Consider the following 18,526-nt stretch of genomic DNA (forward strand, 5'->3'; position numbering starts at 1 on the left):
AGTGGTTCTCAACCGTTTGTCTGTCATGTACCCCCTGTGAAATATCTTTTCACGCAAGTACCCCTGAACCGGTGCAAATCATTTTTGGCTTAAAAAAAAAAAGCATGCCATCAGTGTCTGATTTATCAAACTTAAGACCCTTTCAAACTTCATATGTATTGGTTCACAAAATAATAATCAACCTAAAGTGTCTTTTGGATCATAGAAGAAATCTAATCATAAAATAAATAGCTTAATTATTCATAAATACTTATCCACAAAAAAAAAATGTGTCAGACCTGTTTAAAAAAAATATATAAATTAACATTTGTTCGCAGAAAAATATTAAATAAAATAACATTTTCCGGGGTTACAGTAGAGATGTTCACAAAAACAAATCATTAATTTAATAAATATTTTTCCACATAAAATAATCAACATGACCTGTCCTCAAAATGAAAAAACATTCAACTTAAAAGTGTCCTCTTTTGGGATGATTGTAGGAATGTGTTCACAAAAATAAATCAACTTGACAGGTAACGAGAGGTGGCGAGTGACAAGTTGGGTCGAACCATTCTAATATGGGGGAGAAGTTAGCTTTTTACAATCATGAAATTGAATAACTGGCTTATGTTGTGAACCTTGTAACAAAGCGCTTAATTCTGTTTTGTTTTATAGGCTTGCACTATTATCCACCAATCTGTGGGAATATTCCGCTTCTCTCCATGAGCCATTATTACCACACAGTTTAACGTTCTGTTGCAATTTTTTTTTTTTTAAATACATCTTGTAAATCCAAATCCTCAATGATCTCCCACTTGCTGTGAATCCAAATTCTCAATGATCTCCCACTGTTGTCTTTGTTTTCAAATATAGAGCTAAAGTAAAATCATTGAGGAAAAAACAAGAACAGCAAAAAATGAAGAGACTCTGAAAAGGGCGGGGACATTCAACACGGATTCGGCTCCTTGGAGACAAACTGCAGCGTTAGATGAAATCACTGCGGGCACAATGCGCGTGTGTGCCATGTGAGAGAAGCTGTGATATATCTGTTGGGAGAAGGCGTGCTCCCATCGCTTAAAAGTAAAAGACTACTTGTACATTTTCACACCGATTAGTGGATAAGAGGCTTTGCTGCAACTCACGGCACCAAAGGACAAAGTGGTCGCGCCTCATTCACCCCTTCAGGGCACTGAAGGCAATTAAGGTTTTAAGATGATGGCCTGAACTTAATTATCACATGTCCAGGCCCCTACAATACATCAGCTTGCTTCTTTCTTAGGTCTGAAACGGAAGCGGGAATTACTATTCAATCAACTCTTACTAAAAACGAGTCCGATAAATTAAGAATAAATATCTAAAGAAGTAGAAATATCTGATATTTATTCAACACTGCTGCAAACAGTGAATTCAAATCTGAACAAATTATCCTTTACATGAATGAGCTTGTTATTGTGCATATTTGGAAATTACACTTGAATGGCATCACATCACTACTTGAATGGCTACACATCACATTTTCATATCATTAGAACAATAACAGAAGCTGTGTTACCTGGTCAAAACTGATAGACCTGTACAAACACAAATTACACAGCATTTCTGTGATTAACTGTCATACAATTTATGTGGAAAACCGCCGGATTGTTGAAAAGGTCATCGAGTCCTTGCGTTCTATGTACAGATGGTTCCATTATGTTGCATTTACTACGTTTCCGTCTTCTCGGGGTTTGCGGCTTTAAGTGATTTCTCTAAAAGCTCTCTTCTCCACATACTTCAGTTTGTACTTTCTCTTGAACCTGAAAGGGGAGGGAGACATTAGTTTGAGGCAACACACAATTTTTAAGAAATGTGTACGTCCCCATGACCCAAGGATGAAATGTTATGTAAAAGTGAAGCCGTTTCTTACTTGGCTCGTTCTCTGGGCTCAATCAGGTTCCTCTTCTGCAGACTCTTGAAGCGGTCCTTGAGGATGCTGCCCTCTGGCTGTAGTAGCGCAGCATTGCACCGGGTCCCATAAAGACACACAGGGCATATGCTTGCCAGTAGCTGCTTTAAATAATTGCTCACACCTATTTCTCACATTCATTCATTAAATAATTTACAGAAAAAATAGATAAATCGATTTCCCGGGACTTTTAATGCACTGAGCATTTTAACTATTGAATTCAATAAGACGTTATCTAATTGCTAAGGGTTTGTACAACACAGAAGTTAAAGTACATTCCAAATTACGCAATTGTTTTATAGACTATGCAAATAGAACTCAGGATAAACTCCAAGACATCAAATGTAAAAGATAATTTGCATTATTTTACATAAACCTTAAATGATCATTAGTTTGTCTCAAACATTAAAATGTAGTTTCTGTTCAAATGCATTTTCCAACTATACACAACAGTTTCAAAATATTCTACAGGTAGTGAAGAACTAAAAGTCATTTGATTTTTTTTTCAAATCAAAAGCCAAAAATCGATGACAGTAATAATGTCAAGCTTTGACACGAAAGCTGTACCTTTAATTGCCGCAGGGAACTGGTGAGCTCATTACTTAGTTTAATGTCAAGGTCCGCAGGCTGAAACCTGGAAGAAAACAAACAAAAAAAACAACAAAAAACAATAAGACAAAAAAGTAAACAGTCATCTGCGAAATGAACACGTAAAATACACACACATATTGCAATAATGCAAACTTTGGACATCTCTGAGCTAAAGAGGACACATTGTGTCAAGTACTGTATCAGTATCGAATTCTCTCTTGGAGGAGTTTTGTGATCACCAATTAGAAATTACAAATTAAAAAAATACATCAATCCAATCAATTTCATAAAATTCTATACTGTAACAGTTAAAAGACTTTTAAAAAAAAAGATCTGTCCTTTTTTAGTAATTCTGCATATTAAAAGAATTAGTAGTATCAGTACTTGGTATGGGCGACGACTCAAGTCAACCACTAGTACTGGTATAGGTTTGTAAACAAGTGACATCAAAACATACCAACTTTTCCCAATAAAAAAACACTAGCTTAAAAAAAAAAAATCATTGAAAATATGCATGGATGATAACCCAGTGGATTTTTCAAACTATCATGCATGGCAATTTTGGCAATACAGGTTGTATGCAAATAGTTGTTGTGTGTGTGCGCGTGTGTCTGCATTCTCCCAAAGTGTGAAATTACATAAGTATTTGTGAGCTGCTGCAAGCACGGAGTCTCAGCTTCTCGGAGTTGCCAACAACACCACAAAACTTTTTTTGTGTATTTTAGTGGGAGAAACTTCAAATGAAAATGCCAGTAAACAGCTTTAAATTGGAAAAATATTGAATGCTTCCTTTCAATGGAAGTCAAAAGTGATCTGGTAAACGGTATCATAAATCAAATTCATCCCTGTGGTGATTCTGGATTTTGTCACTAAATGAGGACACTGATGGCATCTACGAAAGAATGTGGGTTTTAATGGTTGTTAATGTGCATTCAGGGACTTAAGGGATACCGCATAATGCAACTCGTTTCTCTAGTATTTCATGTCATCACAGAGAAGCTTTTAACATGCTGAGAGAGATTTGATGAGCAAGTTAAGTGCATACTTGAGTTTGCCAAGGCGCCTTGGCTGGACTTTCTCGGCCTCCATTTTGGCCTTCCGTAGTTTCTGTCGTGCAGCAGTTCTCTTTTCTTGCCGCTTGATGCCAGCTTTGATAGAGCGAAGCTGGAAGAGTTGCTGTCGTTTGTTGGTCTGGTTTCTCTCGGCCAGACGCTGTTGCTCCTGAATAAACAAACGGTAAAGAAAAGACGGCAACTTATTTTGCAGGCTAAACATATGTTCATTTCACAAACATTACTGAATTTGAAACTCTTTGAAGAAAAGAACGGTTGGTTACTTCAATCCAATTTCAACATAAAACTGCTACTTTTTTCAAAGTCAACAGGAAGCACCTTAATTTTTTCCGCCTTTTCTCTTTTTCTTTGTCTCTCAGTCTTCTTCTCTGCAAGCACGATGGCTCCTCCCACCCCATCCTCCTCTACTTCCTTGACAGGATGCACTTTTTCATCTTCCTTGATAGGAGGCACTTTTTTGTCTTTCTTGATTTGAGACACTTTTTTTTGGTCTTTGATATGAGGCACTTTTTTATCTTTCTTGATATGAGGCACTTTTTCATCTTCCTTGATATGAGGCACTTTTTTATCTTCCTCGATAGGGGACACTTTTTTATCATCCTCGATTGGAGACACTTTTTCATGTTCTTCGACATGGGGCAAATTTGTATCTTCATCTTCCTCCACCAAGCCTTCCACTTGCTCATGAAAGATGGTCTCCTGTAGAAAAAAAAGACACTGTTACAATCAAGGCTTGCCCAAACGGAGAAGCAAGAGTGACAGTGGAGCTGGATGGATTCAGTACCTCGGTTGCTCTATCTTCTTTGTTGAAAGCAAGCTGTCTCTCTATTTTCTGCTCCACCTTCTGTTTCTTAACCTCCACGTTGTGGGCTTCTTGCAGCAGTGCCTGTATTTAAATGATACCATGCAAATTCAAATTATCTGCTGATTTAAGAATACACATCTATTACTGATTACATAAAAACATTCATCTCCATTCACATTTTGTGAATTCATTGAGTTACTGTACATACACTTCACAATCCCAGTGCAAAAAGACAGCGAGGCACTGACAAAGAAGTTGAAGATATTCAATAAATGAGCATGCCGCAAGCATGTTTGGTGGAAATATATTTACACAGCTAGATGAGCGTTTGCAAAACCTCAGATCCCAAGAAACCAATCACATAACTGTTTCCTGAGCTCCTACTTGTTGTCTTCACATTTCCAAAAAGGAAATACTGGGAGCGCAAGGATGAGATCATCATTGGACATACATACTGTAAATATTAATCAGAAATCTGTTTAGATTATCACTAATACAAATTTCCGTGAAACTACTGCACATCTAGCAACATGACAAGTGGCCACCATCTTTCTAAAACAAAAACAAAAATTAAAAAAAGGAAAATGCAATTCAAATACAGTGGGCCCCCGGTTTAGGAGATTAATCCATTCCACAGTTGGGATCGTAACGCAAATTCGCCGTAGGGTGGGTAATCCAAACATAAGTTAATTAGCTAATGTGTGTAAAACCCCAGGTAAAAACATCAACATTGGTATCAAAATAGTATACTAAGTGCTACATAATAAAAAAAATGAGCTTGTTATGGTCATATTCACTAGTGAGGGTAGCCTAGCCTAGGCTAGCTTAGCCATCTTATCTCCAGCTTCTTTTCTATTTCAATCACCTTCTTTCTTCTCTCTTTAAAATCATTAGCAATCTTGCGCCCAATGGCTAACCAATTAAAGTTTGAATTGAGCACTAAAATGCACAATAAATACCTTATTGAAAGCACTCGCAAACAAGATCAAGTCTTTAGGCAGCGAGCTTTGTGACCCCGAACGCCGACCAAAAGCAGACCAGAATCTTTGTGACCCCCGTGACACCAACCAATAGCAGACCAGTATCTTAGGGAGTTGACACCGATCAATAGCAGACCAGCATTGGAGTGGCGTTGCCCCTAGTAGACACGTGCGCACATTGACCGCCATGTTTGAGGTGTCGTAAGGCGAAAGAAATGGCGTAAAGAGGGGACAAAAAAAAAAAAATAATGTTGCGGTCCACGTTGTAAACAAAATTTAAGGCAGGGAAGCCTTAAACTGGGGGTCCACAGTACTTAAAATACCCCATTCTTTCATACAAGACCTTTTCAGTTGCCTATGCTGTGTTTTCCCATACCAACAAACCTCCATCTGCGAAAGATTAATCTACTTTTTTGGACAAATGTAGTATTTGAAACATGACAGTAATGTTGGCACAATGGCATGTCAGAATTTTGGCCGGTCCCGAGAAAATGATGGATACTTTTTACTGAAATTTGTCAGCCAATCTGAGATGAGGTTCTCTGAATACCCAAAAAATTAACCGGATTTTTAATAGGCAATCCCCGTCCCCTCACGCTAACAGTGGAAAAAGCCATGAAGTAGCATCACCATAACTTTTCAAATGTGAAAACTATTTATACTTTACATATTTAAGACAAAAATTACTGCAGTACACATTTACATAAATCTTGAATTATTAAACCTTATACAGTAACTGTACAGTACTGTTATCTCTTCCTGTTTCCATTCCTTGGCTGTGGGGATGTACTGGGAGCCACAGGTGCAATCTAAAGGGGCTCCAATGTTGGACTAAAGTGCATCCTGTAGCTGACCAAACATGATAACAAGCAGAGTTTGCATGGGCATTTGTTTTTTGAGTCAATATACAGGAGAAAATAATTACCTGATGGGAGAAGAAGTCTGGATTATAGGAACCTCCAGGGGCGATCACCTCCACTGCGGGTAGCATGGATGGCTTCTCCTTCAAATTCTCTGGCCGCTATCACAATATTATCAAATAGATTACTTACTACATAGAATAGAAGCATATTGTGGTGAACTGTTTGATATGGTTTCTTACCTTGACTTGCTTCTTGCCTGTCTGCTGAAGGTACCACGGATCCGCTGAGCTTTTGGCTGTTGACAAAAAAATTCTTTAAGGGTTACAACTTGTGTCCTTTAGATTAATAAAAACTCTAGGTTTTCAGGTTGATCTGGGACTCACTGGTTAAATGTAACCGAATAGCGAACTTGGATTTTGGATGCAAGTCAGAGGTCTACATATTATGAGAAGTGCAACAATAAATTGATTGACAACAAATCAATCGGCAAATTGATTATTTTTTTTTACGAAGGATGACTTGATTGTTTTTCATTTAAAATTGTCTCAACTGTAAATTTTATCTATTTTCAAAAGTGTTAATTCAAAGTGGACAGATAACCAGTAATTGGCTCATTAATTGTTGTATTTTTTTTTTGCATTGTATTGCAACACATACTTTCTCATAGATTAATAGGTGAGCAGAGCAATTACAAACTCGAAATCTACTCTATACTTGACGGTTTAACGTTCATACACTTTGCTTCTTAAGCATGTATCACAGATTTGAATTGAGCAGTGTGCGTTTCACAGGACACCTCCAAAGGTAGTCTTCAATCAGTGCAGAAAATAAATCAACCCCCATGAGTTTCCACTTTTAGCTCGTTTGATCACATTAATGCGGAAAAAAAAAGAAAGAAAGAAAGATGAGAATTATTTTAGATCAGGCAATCTTAAAATTCCCAAACATCTGAACATCAACTACACAAGTGATCAAGGAGAACCACGCTACAATGCCTTTAACCCAGGCTACAGATCAGCTGTCGTGCAATTAATGTTCATGAGCTGTCTCAATCCAATGATTTCCTCCTAGCATGCCAGCATGTTTGTAGTGAACCAAAATATATAATACAGCGCCTATATTAAAATTTCCATTGAGGCAACACAATCAGTACAATTTTTTTTAAATTAGCTAAATTTTGATATTTTGCTTTGAAAATTGCACACACAGTACCTGCTCAGGTCTTACTTCAATACATAAAGAACAAACAGCAAGCAAATTATTGGGCAACCGGCATCATTGCTGGACAAAAACCATCACTTACACTCTTGACCCCAGATGTCATAATATTCTCTTTTTGGGTTGTTGTTGGCTTCTGTCCCTGCCTTTTTAGCTTTTGTGGTCGCCATTTGTCTGTTGAGCAGCTTTTTCTGCGCCCGTGGAACTATGTCTTTGGCTGCCAGATGCTCCACCCTCTTGGCACTACAACGAAGTTTCTTAGCATTGGGCTGTTGGTAGGACAGCACACTAGAAAAGCACATACAAGTTGATTTTAGCAGTTGATTCAGTGGGGAACAAGGAGAGAAAGTAAAATTAATTGCAAATGGATTTGGTTTTAATGGATTCAATTTACACAGCTAGTTGCGCATATGGAAATCCTCAGATCCCAAGATACCGTTCACACAACAGTTTCCTGAGCTCCTATGTGTTTTCTTCACATTTCCAAAAAGGAAATACTGGGAGCGCAAGGATGAGATCATCACTGGACAATCAGTATGTTTGCTAATATTTGCATATAATTATGACCACTGGAGATTAAATTCAGTATTTGTAAAATGATAGATTGCCATTGAATTTGATAAAATCGGGTAGGTGATGCATACTGACTCTTTAACTGGTGGGACAAGTGAGTCACTCTGGAGGATCAGGTCTATCCTGAGAGGACGCTGTGACTTCCTTTTCCTCTTCTTGCCCTCCACCTGCTCCGATGCTTTCAAGACAAAATTTTGGGGAAAAAAATTGGTTCAGGTTCGGCATTTGCCCTGGTGCAAATGGAAAAAGTGAAAACGTGACAATTCAATCTTACTCAAAAATATTATTATGCCCTTGAGTTACCTTTGTGATCATTTTTTTGTTGCTGCCCAACATCTAGAAAGAACAAATTTTCATCCGGCTTTTCAGACAACAGGCCACTGCAAGAAATACACATCACTTCAACAAATTATACATTGAGCAACACACACGAGCGAACGCACGCACACACACACGTACACACACACGCGCGCGCGCACACACACGCACACACACACACACACAAAGTCGCTTGCAAACAAAATGCCATCGTGTCTAACATTGACCACATATGTATATAGGAAACGATACGTCGTCTTTTCGAAATTGGAAAATGAGTCTTTCGTTGCGTTTTTCCACAACAACAAAAAAAAAGGACAACTCACCCGGTCGTCCTCTCCTGATGTCTGATGTCTTCTAAAAACTCCTCGACGTCTGTTATGTCACTGTGTTTGTTCCAGTTCTTTTTCTTATTCTTATTAACGCGCTTTCTTTTGCTGCTCACTTCACTTGTAGGATCAGAGGACTTTAAACTTAAATAGCCAGGCTGTGAAGCAACCACGCGTCTCAATCTCCTGGCAGCCGCCATGTTGGCGATGAAAGAGGAGGAGGTGCGTCTTGTTCGTTGGTGATTTTTGCGATGGACAGTTCAGAAACGCACATTAGCGCGACCAAAAGGCTCATATAGTTACTACAATACTGACTGTTATACATATTAAGTTTATCAGGGTGCAGTAGTATTTTTATTGATATATGTAGTTTGGTAGACTTCCCAGTTGCATTCGGTCGTCGTTGATAAAAATGCTTTTACAAGTGACCCTCCACATAAAACGAAAACAATGTGTCTCTTTGGATTTGGGTGTAAAATCACACAAATGCGTGTCTTTATCACAATATAATTAACAAGTACGAGCTCAAATATGTTTTATAACACGTTGTCAATGACTTCAGAGTTGTAATTTAGCTACATTTTCTTCCCACCTAAAATTAGTTGTAAAACACAAACTTATATTTTTCAAACGTTAACTAACATGTAAAATTTTCTAATCTTAAAGGCGTTTATTTTGCGAATGTCATGTTTGTGTTCTTGGTAATCATGTTGCGGCTAATGTTTGTCACAATTGCATCATGGGAAACGTGCCTCCAAACGCGGTCCTATATTCTTTTTTTCTCTCCCTTCATTTTGTGGCGAGAACAACGCGTAAGAGGCACAAGAAATTAAATCCAATTTTAAACCTGCGATTTCTCAGTATCATTTCAGAGGTAAGTGTCATATTTTCGATCGAACGGTAATCTATCACTCCCAGCAGTTCAACGTTTCGGATGGACGATCATTTTGTTGATTTTCGAAAAAAAACAAAACAAAACCAAACGCAGAGCCGTCGAGCCTTTATCTGCCTACTGAGACACAGCAACCCGGAGCAAGCAGCGTTCGTTGATCTGCTCGATTTTGTCTCGGAAGGGCGCCTTGACTGAAGGGCAGCTGACAAAACAGTGCCCAAGTGAACCCTTAATATGTCTAATGTCGTCTTCTAACGTAATTTGCCACTTTCAGGCCGCGGGGTTTACACAATTTCGTTGTTTTTTTCACCACCATTGCGATCGCTAGAGTGGATTTTCCTTCCCGTTTTCGTTCTTCATGGTAGCAACCAGCCATTATGCGCGGGTGTCTTAGTTTAGGTGTATGGGGCAGCCAATAGGGGCGGCGTCACATGGGTTTCTTCTAAAATAGCTCCTTCTGAATTGGAAAATATACGCCAGTGCCACACGGGGATTACGCTTGTAATGAAACGAACATACCCTTAACTAGTGCGCAATGGGCGGGGTTTCGGCAATGCTGTACTCATTGGAGGAAATCGCCATAACAGCCCTCAAACTCTCTCGTGATTGGACTCTTGCGATGTCATTTATGACGAAAGGCATTTTGTTTCAATACTGCCCCGGAGATAGAAAAACATTTCGTGAAGCGCACAAACAATCCGATCAAAACAATCTCTAATGTCAATACGTTAAACTTACTTTTGTTCTTCACAGTGCCCCGCTTTTGTATATATTGTTCCAGTTTTTTTCATACTCCGTATCAACAACCATAATGAGATAGTCACATTAGTTTAAATTCGTCATGTATTACCTGAAGCCCTTTGAGTGGTGATTCACAGAGGTATACAATACATTTTTAAAGCAAAATTTTTTTATGCTTTCAGCTCTGATCCACTGTTGCAATGGCTCGTACCAAGCAAACTGCCCGTAAGTCTACTGGAGGAAAAGCTCCACGGAAGCAGCTGGCCACAAAGGCTGCCCGGAAGAGCGCCCCTTCCACCGGAGGTGTAAAGAAGCCTCATCGTTACAGGTGAGAGTTCACTGACTACATTTAGGCAACACAAAAATATAATGATAATGAGGGCCTAGCAGTGGTAAATTTGTGTCACTCTGTTATGATTTTGTTGTATAAGCAGACAGCTCATGTATTGGTACAAAAAAGAACAAATAACAACATCTCTCCTGTCTTGTAAAGGCCCGGGACTGTGGCTCTACGTGAAATCCGTCGTTACCAGAAGTCCACTGAGCTTCTGATCCGCAAGCTGCCCTTCCAGCGCTTGGTGAGAGAAATCGCCCAGGATTTCAAGACGGATCTGCGTTTCCAGAGTGCAGCCATTGGCGCGCTGCAGGTTGGTGTCATCCAGATTAGATTTGGTAGATTCTCGTTCTAGTGATGTCACAATATTTTTTCTTTGATCACAGGAGGCCAGTGAGGCCTATCTGGTGGGTCTGTTTGAAGACACCAACTTGTGTGCCATCCATGCCAAGCGTGTCACCATCATGCCCAAAGACATCCAGCTGGCACGTCGCATCCGTGGGGAGCGCGCTTAATTTTTTTGTCTCATGAAATGCTCTTCACTTGTCCCATCACCTACCTTCCTTTCCTTCTTCCTACATAGATAATAGTTTGGTTTGAGGTTCTCTATATACGTATCATGACTGTGATAATCGTAAATGTGTGATTTGTCTTGGTTGGTGCTACAAGTAGGAGAGTTTCTTTAGATATATATTCATTTGAGACTTTACACTCCTCAATTTAGCTATTGCTATGAATATGGTGTTTTTGCTAGCCATGTAGTGTGTAATCTGGAATGAGCATATTACATAGCATTGAGACATTGTCATCTTCAGACATACACATGAATTGATATAGTGGGTCTTCTGTTTTTAATTGTTTTTTTTTTGGGGGGGGGGGTTGCCATTTTAAAATAGACATGAACACAATCAATTCTATTTTCTATAACAGTGGTGTTTAATCTTGTATTCAAATCCAAATGCTTTATTCTGGTTGTCAATTTCAAATGTCATTGCACTATAATGACTGCATATGGTTTGACACTTCTACGTGGCATATATGTAGCAGACCTAATTTGATTTTACTCTTGGTTTTCACCACATTATTATGTCCATGCAATGTTATGGTTTTTTGTTCCTCTCTCAGGTCGATACCCTTTTGTTTTCTACTGTTTTTTGATTTGTGTTTTTGGTCATTTTGAAGGCTAAAACATTTGTACTCCAAAATTCACATAAACATAAATAAAAAATAATGGTGGTTAAATAGTTATCTTGTGTGCTAGCTTTCATGTGAAACACTATAATGTAGCGACAATGACAAACTACATTGTGCTCTCATACATATTTATTGTTAATATTAGCAAAGGTACTTTAAGTCCAAAGATTTTGCACAGCGATGTATTTTTAAACAGAGTTGTGACTAATCTGTTGTTAAAACGATTAATTAAAAAAGTAATAAAGCAGGTGATCCAATAAATGGGGCTATACAACTGCACATTTTACAAATGAAAACAGCTTGGAAGGATCGTATTCTTCTTAAAAAAATGTTTTATTTAAAAATATCTATTTTCCATTGCAGTTTGTATTTCAATTAAATGTTGAGTATGCTACCATACATTCACTTCGCAAACAGGCAGTAACTTTTTTTCCCCTGCAACTTGATTTATTACCGGAAATTACATGCGAACAAGTTCAAAATTGGCCAAAACTAGGTTATAATATGGAACGCCGTGTTGTTGAACAAACAGAAGCGAATGTGGTCAAACATGTTGAGACGAGTTGGACAATCAAGAATCAAGCTCAAATTTACAGCGACACAAACAAAAAAATGACTTAAACACTGTTGCATTTTGGGACACTTGATTGATGCGGCGGCCATTTTGCCCGCTGGACGCTGCCTCTCATTGTGGATACGAAGAAGAAAATAGACAAGCGAAAAGGTTTCTCACCACTTCTGTTCACTTTTTTTCGAGGTGAGCCATTCCCGACGCGCTATTCTAGCTGCCAGTTAACTTTGAGATTTTTTTGTGAAACTTACTCACTTCCCGTGTTTATTTATTGGGCGAATTAAGGTTCGTTTTTGTCGTTTTTAAAACAACACGCCGGGCTGGAGACGACGACAGTCAAGTCGCAGTCTTTCTCCAGTCGCTCAGACTAGGCGAAATTCCGTTTCGAATTGTGCGCCGGTTCAACTCGGTTCTCTGCAGCTTGTGGTGCCGTTCAAGTGTGTTTTGCATATATCTGAAATCCTTAAAGTGTCTTCTATATAATTCTGTAGTCTTCCGATAACCGGGAAGAGCGGGAACTTGTTAAATCGAAGTTGTTTACGTGCTGCTCGGTCTGTCTCGCGCTTCATCCCGTTTGCGCATCAAACCGCCGCCATCATCAGAGCGAGTGAGGCGGGCCCTGAAACGCTGAAGCGACTGCAAAGCCCGCCCATTTACCAATAGGGGCGCGCTGATTGGCTTATATTTTTTATTTACGTTTGGTCTTTGGTCTACCGGCCTATAGTATGTTCGTTCGCGTTTGATTGATAGCTCATTGGTCTATGACGTAGTACTTTATAGAAGTTCGAAATGTAAAACTGGGCAAAACATGACCACTTGCCTAACATGTGATTTATGGACTACATTAACTGACTCAGACATCATAGTAATGCTATATACTGTTAGAGATATGAATTTAACAATTTGTTTAGTTTAGCATGCAGAGCACGCAGAGTTGTGTTGAATATTTCCTTTTTTTTTTAGTTCCATATTGGAATGGTGTGAACGAGTTAAATAAACAAGCTATGAAAAAAATGTTGAATCGGTATTTCCATATTATTCTGTTTGGCATTAATCGTGTCTTATTCAACCCATTGATGCGAGATAAAACGTGCCCTTATATTCTTTCCTTCTTCTTAAGGCTATCTTAAATAAAAATGGCTCGTACCAAGCAGACTGCCCGTAAGTCCACCGGAGGCAAAGCCCCACGTAAGCAGCTGGCCACAAAAGCTGCCCGGAAGAGCGCCCCTTCAACCGGAGGTGTGAAGAAGCCCCATCGTTACAGGTGCATTTTTTTATAGCTTCTCATATGTGTCAAATTACATAACTTTAAATTTGATACGAATAACTTTTGTTGGGACAGTAATCACTTGACAGACTGCATACCCAAAAGCATATTTACTCATCAAAATCTCTAATGGCATATATTTCTTTCAATTTCTCCTAACACTTGTAGTATCCTAATGTGTGTACAGTCGTTCTCTCAATTATCATGGGGCTTACGTTCCCAAAAATGCCTGCAGTAATCGAAATTTGTGAAGATTGAAAAGAGGAAAAATGCTACAAAAAGAAAACTTTTTGTAGCATTTTTCCTCTTTTTTTAAAAAAATGTTTCTTTTATTAATAAAATAAATACACAAGATTTAAATTTTTGTTTGGTTTTACTTAGAACAAGGTTGTGCAAATATTTTCCTCTAAGGGCTATATACTGAAAAATAGGATGACATAAGGGCCATTAAAAACAATTACAAGCAATTACACATTGTCTATATAACATAGTTATTTAACAAATACTTGATATACAAAATCTTTATTTTAAAGATGAGGCAAATTAGTTTTATTTTTCACGCATAACGCTGCCTACAATCAAATTTGTATTACTTTTTAAAATTGCAACGTGACCATGTCAATATGTACTTTTAGTGTTTACTGCAGGTGGCTAAAATATGGATGCAGTGCAAATGGCCCCTAAGCTATAGTTTGCACACCACTGAGTTATAAGGAGGAAAAAATAGCGAGGTAAACCTTCAATAGATATTTTCATAAATTAAATCCTATGTAATAGAGCTTGGTTTTTTTAATAGAATGAAATTGCAATTTTTGACTCGTCTGACTTAAAGGAACAAAAATTGCAAGGACATTTGAAAAGTTAACCTGCAATCAAAAAAGTTATAGTCATAAATTAAAACCTATGATAAAGTGAAGCCACAATAACCAAACTGCAATGTAGCGAAGGAACATTTACAAAAACAATGCGGATTGTGCAGTTGTTGTTGGCACAGCAACAGAACGTCTTTGCCTCCCTATTCCTCCACAGCACACCTGTCACCTGACAGAATTTGTTGAGACGAATTGTTTACACATAAAATCCAGTACAATTAACTCATGCTTATTGTAAACATGTGGGGGTATGGGGGACTGGGGGCATGTGGGAAGAGAGGGACTAACGTTGCATTTTCTCCTAGTTCAAATTTTTTTACAGACTCATTCACAATAGGTGAAAAGCCACAATATAGAGAGACCATATGTTAAAAAAAAATCCATTCCAAAAGCAACGAAAAAAATACCATGGACATGTTTTGTTTTGTTTTGTTGCAATCCGTGTTTAATGGCATTTTGAGCAACCACAGATTTCTCCGCAAAGGGATTGTTTATTAGAATATAGCCCCTTGCATCACTTTTTTAAAAACCATTTTTAGGCCTGGTACTGTTGCTCTGCGTGAGATCCGTCGTTATCAAAAGTCCACTGAGCTCCTGATCCGCAAGTTGCCCTTCCAGCGCTTGGTGAGAGAAATCGCCCAAGATTTCAAGACGGATTTGCGTTTCCAGAGTGCAGCCATCGGCGCTCTGCAGGTCTGTGTCATACAGATGAGTTAGTTTCTCCTTCCGATGACGACGTCTCACTAAAACGCCTCAATATTTTTATTCTTTCATACCTGTAGGAGGCAAGCGAGGCCTACCTGGTGGGTCTGTTTGAGGACACCAACTTGTGTGCCATCCATGCCAAGCGTGTCACCATCATGCCCAAAGATATCCAGCTGGCACGTCGCATCCGTGGGGAGCGTGCTTAAATTCTGCCACTTTGTCTTTCTAATGTTTGTCCATCCCTCACCTGCTCCCTGCCCTGCATCCCTCTCTTTCTTGTAAGTAGTATGTAGGGAAACTGTTTATATCAGTAATCAAGTGTGTAGTCATGTTTTCCTTAGTACTTTCAGCAGAAAACCTCTATTGTACCCCTTTTATGTGCATGTATCAACTCTGGTGATGAGGTCACCTTATAGACACTCACTGACTGCGCTCTGGTGGGGCAGAGACCATAATGATGAGGAAAATTACTGCCCTAGTGCAATTTTAGGTAGGAGCAGACAGAGGACGGGGTGTTTATCTGCTTTTCGGGGATGGGCTGCTTCTAGCTTTTTTTCCAGCAGGGTGCTAGAGGATCCTCTTCTGCTCTCAATCACACACTAGGCTCACCTCACAGGTGCGCAGAGACCTCAACACCGATCTCAGCCGCTTTCTCTGTCCCTGCATGAGTGTTAGCTCTGATCACCACAGAGATCTATATACAATACATCAACATCTCCTGAGAAATGCTTAGGGTATTGATAGATAGTCCCCCCATTGACTGCAATGAAAGGCATGCTGTTGGGAGGCATGGAGAGCAAACTCAAACAGGAAATATGCTTATAATTAATCCTCTTCGTGATACTCCTTTTCTTGAAGAAGAAATGGACCTCATTTTTTTTTTCTTTCCTACAAATGTTAGCCAAGGCTTGACTCAAGGCTTGATTGAGTCATTCATGCTAATACTCTCATATTCTTGGCTCTTTTAAATGAATCTTGATAGGGGGTTGATGTGGTTCCAAAGTGAAGCATTCTCAAGGTGGATTTTTTTTTTTTTTAAAGTGAGATGTATTGTTTCTCCAATCTCTGTATCAATTGTCCTTCTATTTCTATTTGTTTTTTGTCTTCCTCTTCTTGAAAATCTATATTGGTTCTAAAGTGTACTTGCTACACTTCCAAGTTATTTTATTGTTTCTCAAGTTCTTATATTGAGATATTAGTGGTGATGTTTTAATAAAGCAATGTTTGTAATTTCCAAATTTGGCATATAAACTGGTAATAAATTGATGTTACACACAAGTGATTGTTGGGTGTACTCTGTTGGTGCTCCACTGAATATATGAACAGTGTTGTTATAAAATCAATGCTTTTGTTGGTAAAGCAACAACTGCGGAAGTCGATCTGTGCAAACTAGTGTTGAGTAACGACGAGCAGCTACAATTCATAATGACTGGGTAAAGCTTTTTTGTCTTCGGTCGAGTGTGCGCAGTTGTTATAAGTACCACTAGATGTCAGTAAGAGACTTGCCCATGGGATTAGGTTGCCAGTGAAACGGATGAAAAGCAGGGACAGAGCCATGCGTCACACCTGAAGTATCTGAGGCCTAGTGGTCAAATGAATAGGACTTTAGCTGCAAGAACTGAGGGGATGCTTTGAGGTATGATTTTAGTCAGCCGAGGACGGTGTGGGTCATGGCGATGGTGGAAAGTCTTTTAAAGGTACAGTATAGTGTGTAAAATTTAGACCGTTTTTCATTACGGACAGCAGGAGGTGCTGCAGGTGCTGCATTTACCATTGTCCATAGCTGTAACAAACATGACCGCCTCTGTGGAAGTGCCATCCAGCATGTAATATCATTTAATGACAACTAGACCTGTGATTATATTTAAGAACACATTCCTTTGCAAGTTTTTGAAATTTATAATCATTTAATTGATTTATTTTATATATACAGTATAAAAAAAACGGTCTAAATCTTACACACTGTCCCTATAAGGATTGTATGTGATATCGAACGCCACCCTCAGATCATGGATGATGATGGAAAGTGAACCAGTCAGTTAGTGGATGCAGGTGATTACCAATGTATCTGCCTTGAAAGGAACGTCAAGGAGTATATCTGTACGGATGATGTACACAGATATTCACAGACAGAAGAAATCAGTGGGCGAATAGTAAGTTGGTATGTTGAGTATAGGTCTTCGAAGTACTCCACACAGTAACTCAATGTCTCGAGTCTCAATCACCAGACTAATCACCACTATACAGAGAGATTTTTTTTAAATTATATTACATCTTTACTTTACCTCGTGCACCGTTGTTCTACCCTCACACAAACACACACACATAAAAACAATAGTCACAGAGCTCTACACTTTATTGATTCAAGAGGGGAACCTGATCTTTCAGTGCACATTATATCTGTTCCCTGGGTTGACAAACAACTCCTCAACATCGTTTTATTTCATCATTCTACTTTCTTGATTAAAAAGGATAAAGCCATGTCCTCGACCATATTTATTACAATGAAAAACTCAAACATGCACCCATGTCTCTAAGGCCTTGCTATTAACGTTGCAATGAAATACACAGAGACAAACAAGCATCTAATCAAACACCAGACTTTAATCCTGTTGTTTTGAGTGTGATGTCACCCGCATCACACACATACACACACATATATAAACACACACGCGCACGCACACACACATACACTCAAGATCTGTGTTTTATATATATATATATATATATATATATATATATATATATATATATATATATATATATATATATATATATATATATATATATATATATATATATATATATATACTGTATATATATAAACACACAAAAATAGATAGATAGATAGATAGATAGATAGATAGATAGATAGATGGATAGATAGATAGATAGATAGATAAAAACATTGTTTTTTTTGCTCCTAATGTCAACACATGGATTCACTAAACACAGAATAATGCACCTGCCAACTAGGCTCCAAAATTGATTTAGAGCGGCAGTTCTTTTTTTTGTTCCAGAGTGTCTAGATTTGTTGGCTTCCAGGACAAAACATGTTAAACGAGCCTTCATATTTAGTGGGATAAAGAGCTTGTTTGGCAACCCAGCAGCATTTTTTTTTTTGCTCTGTGTGTGTGTGTAAAGGAGTTTGACAATCTTAGATTGTATTTTCGCGTGCTCATTAAAGACTATAGTTCTGATTAAGTTTTAATACCTAACTTTTTTTGCAATGGTCAGGGTTCTTTTACAGTATTGCGTTTGCATTTTGTGTGT

General features: G+C 38.4%; 3 protein-coding genes across 3 annotated transcripts; 2 read left to right on the top strand and 1 right to left on the bottom strand.

Annotated features, from left to right (window-relative positions):
• Positions 1-1,345: 1,345 nt before the first annotated feature.
• Positions 1,346-9,937, bottom strand: nop53 (NOP53 ribosome biogenesis factor). Its single transcript, XM_088426916.1, has 12 exons — positions 8,675-9,937; positions 8,334-8,410; positions 8,106-8,208; positions 7,543-7,745; positions 6,479-6,534; positions 6,302-6,397; positions 4,376-4,477; positions 3,910-4,290; positions 3,564-3,739; positions 2,495-2,561; positions 1,889-1,965; positions 1,346-1,778 (listed from the first exon to the last, which is right to left on the bottom strand). The coding sequence occupies exons 1-12, from the start codon at positions 8,875-8,877 to the stop codon at positions 1,718-1,720; spliced, it is 1,602 nt and encodes a 533-aa protein (XP_088283042.1). The 5' UTR covers positions 8,878-9,937; the 3' UTR covers positions 1,346-1,717.
• LOC148416046 (histone H3.3A) lies at positions 9,393-11,892 on the top strand. The gene is made up of 4 exons (XM_088426917.1): positions 9,393-9,551; positions 10,493-10,638; positions 10,804-10,957; positions 11,031-11,892. Exons 2-4 carry the CDS (start codon positions 10,511-10,513, stop codon positions 11,157-11,159), a joined length of 411 nt encoding a protein of 136 aa, XP_088283043.1. The 5' UTR covers positions 9,393-9,551; positions 10,493-10,510; the 3' UTR covers positions 11,160-11,892.
• A 555-nt stretch (positions 11,893-12,447) lies between these two features.
• Positions 12,448-16,531, top strand: LOC148416047 (histone H3.3A). Its single transcript, XM_088426918.1, has 4 exons — positions 12,448-12,595; positions 13,530-13,673; positions 15,088-15,241; positions 15,331-16,531. Exons 2-4 carry the CDS (start codon positions 13,546-13,548, stop codon positions 15,457-15,459), a joined length of 411 nt encoding a protein of 136 aa, XP_088283044.1. The 5' UTR covers positions 12,448-12,595; positions 13,530-13,545; the 3' UTR covers positions 15,460-16,531.
• Positions 16,532-18,526: the final 1,995 nt, after the last annotated feature.

The sequence above is a fragment of the Hippichthys cyanospilos genome, chromosome 11, assembly GCF_059441005.1.
Source record: "Hippichthys cyanospilos isolate Australia breed blue-spotted pipefish chromosome 11, RoL_Hcya_1.0, whole genome shotgun sequence".
Classification (NCBI taxonomy): domain Eukaryota; kingdom Metazoa; phylum Chordata; class Actinopteri; order Syngnathiformes; family Syngnathidae; genus Hippichthys; species Hippichthys cyanospilos.

Coding starts and splice junctions, on each gene's coding strand:
- LOC148416046 (XM_088426917.1), top strand. CDS start 10,511: ATGGCTCGTACCAAGCAAACTGCCCGTAAGTCTACTGGAGGAAAAGCT. Junction 10,639..10,803: donor AAGAAGCCTCATCGTTACAG/GTGAGAGTTCAC, acceptor TGTCTTGTAAAG/GCCCGGGACTGTGGCTCTAC. Junction 10,958..11,030: donor CAGCCATTGGCGCGCTGCAG/GTTGGTGTCATC, acceptor CTTTGATCACAG/GAGGCCAGTGAGGCCTATCT.
- nop53 (XM_088426916.1), bottom strand. CDS start 8,877: ATGGCGGCTGCCAGGAGATTGAGACGCGTGGTTGCTTCACAGCCTGGC. Junction 3,740..3,909: donor AAAAGGCGGAAAAAATTAAG/GTGCTTCCTGTT, acceptor TTGTTTATTCAG/GAGCAACAGCGTCTGGCCGA. Junction 2,562..3,563: donor AGGCGCCTTGGCAAACTCAA/GTATGCACTTAA, acceptor GTTTTCTTCCAG/GTTTCAGCCTGCGGACCTTG.
- LOC148416047 (XM_088426918.1), top strand. CDS start 13,546: ATGGCTCGTACCAAGCAGACTGCCCGTAAGTCCACCGGAGGCAAAGCC. Junction 13,674..15,087: donor AAGAAGCCCCATCGTTACAG/GTGCATTTTTTT, acceptor AACCATTTTTAG/GCCTGGTACTGTTGCTCTGC. Junction 15,242..15,330: donor CAGCCATCGGCGCTCTGCAG/GTCTGTGTCATA, acceptor TCATACCTGTAG/GAGGCAAGCGAGGCCTACCT.